Below are 4,447 nucleotides of genomic sequence, written 5' to 3'. Positions count from 1 at the left end.
CCAGATCTCCTCTCCTAGGTTCACGAAACGGTCGTCCATAAAATGCATTGCTGTTCTGTTGTAAGTAATCTTAAAGATTCCTAAATGCATCTACTTTCGGAAGGCCAAATAAAGTGCTTTTGCTTTCGCCTAGAAACACACAGCGTCTCCCTGACATGGCTGCATCAACACTAACTGCGGTTACTGAAACCACGCCTTCTTTCTTTGCATGCACATTTGGGCGGCATTATGCTAATATTTCCACATAGTGAGGTAGATATGTGGGGGCGTGTTAGAACGAGCCGTTTTAGGGGGGCGTGGCAGTCTTAACTTTGATAAAGAATATCTCTTTGGATTTGAGACTTTAGTCTTTGCAACTTCAGGGATCTTATCTATGCACAATCAGCTTGTAACACTCCAAAGAGAAAGGAAAACTTGAAATCGCATCATATGACCCCTTTAATGTGAGTTTCCTAAGAACAATATGTGTCTTCTCATACTCATGGATGGAAACTGTACATAATCTCTGTGTCTTATATTTGGTTGTGTGTGTGCAGAGTTACTGCAGCAGTGTCGTGTTGCAATGCAGAAGGCCTCTGAGGTCCGGTCTGAGTATAACAGTCATTTGGAGCACCTGCAGAGTCCTCAGATGAAACAGAAACAACAAGAGCTCCAGCAGCAAGAGCAAGAGTTAAGAGATCTTGAGGGATCTCTCGGTATGTGTTTCCGTCAGTGTAGATCTGGTTGCTTTCTGAATGCAAAACCGGACTTTTGATGATTGGCACAAAGTTATGACAGATCTGTTTGCTTAGTCATTATGGGGTATAAAGTAGATTAAAAGTGTGAGAGGTATGCATGAGGTTTAAGTGTGAAAAAAGCATTTTAGCATAAGGCTGCAGCATAAAAAACGTGAATGTTTTCTTGCAAGTTTGCGTTCTTTTATGCTATTGATGCTTTGATGGTTGGATTTCAAAATATTCAGAAACGCAATTTGTAATGCAGCTCATAAATGCGTTGCATTGTGCATTGCAACAGGTGTTAACGTACTGTAAATAGCCTTCTTTTACATAAAATTATCCTTAACTGCTCTCTTAATAAAACAGAATATTTTGTATTCACAAAAATATTTCTCAAGAATCGTTTTTCTTAGAGCACAAGAAACAGAGCAGAACAGATCAAGACAGGCTATTTAAAATACACAACACATTAAAAAACAAAACTCCCGTAAAGCCAGTTGCAACTTAAGTAGTGTATGTGCTTACGATTATTACGTAACCTGCAGGCAGCGCAAAAAGACGGTCTTTGAGGTGTTTTTCATTCAGTTGATCATCAAATCATTGCAAGAACCCCCATATAATCAGATAACACCACACTTAAGGAAATATTTGAGGACTTAAGACTCTTTCAAGAATTGCACATTCTTCAGCCGTCTATGCACGTCTATGCAAATGCTGACAGGGATTGAAATGTGTGTGTGAATGTGTGTTTGCAGCCAGAACTCCTGAGCAAATGTACGCTGCAAGAGTGAAACGAGGACTTGAGCCAGAAACGCCCGAGCCCTCAGTCCCTGCTAAAAGAGCCCGCCGCAAAACACGCAAACTGGGTACATCAGCAGTCCTCTGACGTCTTTGCTATTCATTCGTTTGTTTCTGCCACGTCTGTTGCCTTTTCACTGACATTAATAGCTTGTTGTTTTGTTTCTGCAGATTCATTGATGTAACGCAAGCTGACAGCTGATGCAATGTTTTTTTTGTGAGTTTATCCAGAGTGTCAAAGATTGTTCCATATTTTATGTTCTTTGCAAATCTTTTTAATTTTTTTTTACCTTTCACTCTTTACAGACTTCTCTGATTTAAGCAGAAAGCAAAAAAAGTTTAATAATTGGACTGTGTCCATAATATATTTTGTATCTTTAAGAAAAAAAAAAAGTTTTTACGCTTACACCAAGTCTGGTCTTCTTTCTTTTTATACAACAAAACTTAAAGCAATCATACTCTCACCGAAATCCTATTCAGATGGGTTTGTTTTCCTGACATGTGTCTATTAAGTCCTGTGCATACTTTGGTTTTTGCACACAATGCTGTGTAGTGGATGCATACAGCTTAAACTAGCATTTCAACACATACTCCATTAAAACATATGCCTTTAAAATACTGCGGTGATGTAATGACTGATTTTTGTAAGTTCTCGTCACCCAGGTTCCCTCCACAATAACTCGATACGATTTATCCATCGGCTTTTGGAGGATTGCAGAAAATAAGCTCTGTGACCGCAAACGTTTATGATGCTCGCACATTTTGTTCACGATAATAATCTTCACAACTTTCAGAAATTTTGAAACTTAAATACAATAACCAGATATAAAAAGCTAAGCATTTTCAGTATTTATTTAAAAGCTTTTCCCCTGGAAGTTTGAGTTAGAATAGTTTGCAAGAGCGCGATTGTAAACAATGCACTGTGAGTGCGACCGATGAGTTTACATGTTCGGTGTGATCGTGTTTAATGTCCCGACAACTTCTGTAGTCCCATTTAGACACAAGTAAAAGCTTTAATAAAATCACAAGGTGGTATTACTAATGTATTTTATGTTGTAGAATAAAACATGAAAATATTGTGCATTTATAGACCTTATTTCAGGCATTTCAGTGATTATTACGTTTTGAATATGGATATTTTTCTTACAAAAACGCATCAATTCGCTACAGAAGGCCTTTGTTCACCCCCCGGAGCCGTGTGAGACACTTTTTTTTTTATGGATGGGCGCTTTTTATTTAAGTTCTTTTGGACTGATGCATGCAACACCCGCTGAGTGCCATGAAACAGCTTGAAAGATCAAAGACAATTTTTATATAACTCCGACTGGATTCGTCTGAAAGAAGAAAGTCATATACACCTAGGATGCCTCGGGGGTGAGTAAAATGCAGCCTAATTTGCATTTTTGGGTGAACTAACCCTTTAAGGACGATGGAGCCAGAAGTGTTAAGATGCTGTTACTCGTTCTGGGTTTTGGCCTGCAAAAATACATCATCCCATTGTTTTGTCTGAAATCGTCCTCTATACCTTAATGCAGTGCACTATTCGAGGGAACCGACACCATAGTGGACATTATTGAGTGCTCTCTCACACACTCAGTGTCTGAAATCACTCGTCATTTACTATTTTAGTGGGAAATAATGTATGATGGTGTCCGACTTATTTTTCAGCATGACAGCCGTTCATTATCATAACAAACTGATGTCCTTTTTTGTTCTTGTTCTTGCAGTTTTTCCATGTAATAAACTACTTTTTGTAGTTAAAAAAAGTTTCACACAGTTTTGGCATACAGAGTGCCATATGGGAATTTTTTTAAATATATATATATTTTTTTTTTTTTGGTTCACAGGAAAGCTCAACTTTGGCATATTTTTGTACTACATATTATACTAGTTTCCTATGTGCTGTTATACCTTTTAAGGGTGTTATATGATATGCATTACTAATACGTAAAATGTGTGGTAGACACCAAAAGTTAGCCTATATATTTATGCATAGTTTTCTATTACTTTATGACTTAAATGTCCTGTGTTGTATCAGATGATCTTTTAAGATTAGTCTCCAGAATCTTCAAAGATCGAATCGGTCATGATTTGAAACCTGTCATAATGGGATTTAAAAATATTGCTCTAATCATGTGACCCTGGACCACAAAACCAGTCATAAGGGTCAATTTTTCCAAATTGAGATTTATATATCATCTGAAAGCTGAATAAATGCGCTGTCCATTGATGTATGGTTTGTTAGGATCTGACAATATTTAGCAGAGATACAACTATTTGAAAATCTGGAATCTGAGGGTGCAGAAAAATCTAAATATTGAGAAAATCGCCTTTAAAGTTGTTCAAATGAAGTTCTTAGCAATGCATATTACTAATCAAAAATTAAATTTTGATATATTTACGGTAGGAAATTTACAAAATATCTTCATGGAACATGATCTTTACTTAATATCCTAATGATTTTTGGCATAAAAGTAAAATCAATAATTTTGACCCATACAATGTATTTTTGGCTATTGCTACAAATATACCCCAGCGACTTACAAATCGCAATATCACAAATAAGATACACTCGATAAGCTGGTGTTTCTAAAGGATATCTGTGCGGTTTCATCAGAAAATCTATTTCTATTGTAATAATGTCAAATTTTTATTTTGTAATTGAAATGCTTCAAGAAAATCTCCATTTGGACCATTTAGGATTGGGGTCACACTTTAGTTTGGGGACCAATTATCACTATTAACTATGACTTTTGCCTCAAACTGCTTATTAATAGTTAGTAAGGTAGTTGTTAAGTTTGGGTATGTATGGGGGGGATCTAAAATATGATCATGCAGATTAAGGCATTGCGTGTGCTTTATAAGTACTAATAAACAGCCAATATGCTGCACTCTACAAAATGCTGGGTTAAATGCAACCCAGTGCTGGGTAA

The 4,447-nt window shown here is 36.6% G+C and overlaps 1 protein-coding gene across 2 annotated transcripts in view; it reads left to right on the top strand.

The window, feature by feature from the left end:
- LOC107675396 (structural maintenance of chromosomes flexible hinge domain-containing protein 1-like) overlaps positions 1-2,585 on the top strand; it is a 59,131-nt gene extending 56,546 nt beyond the window's left edge. Inside the window, exons 51-53 of one of the 2 annotated variants that reach the window (XM_016469706.1) lie at positions 537-695; positions 1,472-1,582; positions 1,686-2,585. In XM_016469706.1, the coding sequence (XP_016325192.1) occupies positions 537-695; positions 1,472-1,582; positions 1,686-1,699 (284 nt within the window). In that variant the 3' untranslated portion in view covers positions 1,700-2,585. The remainder of the gene's footprint in view (positions 1-536; positions 696-1,471; positions 1,583-1,685) is intronic. The other variant, XM_016469707.1, reaches the window with a different exon arrangement.
- Positions 2,586-4,447: the final 1,862 nt, after the last annotated feature.

This window comes from Sinocyclocheilus anshuiensis, unplaced genomic scaffold (assembly GCF_001515605.1).
Source record: "Sinocyclocheilus anshuiensis isolate Anshui unplaced genomic scaffold, SAMN03320099.WGS_v1.1 scaffold1081, whole genome shotgun sequence".
Classification (NCBI taxonomy): Eukaryota; Metazoa; Chordata; class Actinopteri; order Cypriniformes; family Cyprinidae; genus Sinocyclocheilus; species Sinocyclocheilus anshuiensis.
Note: the sequence above shows the minus strand (reverse complement) of the source record. Positions and strands in the feature narration are given on the sequence as shown.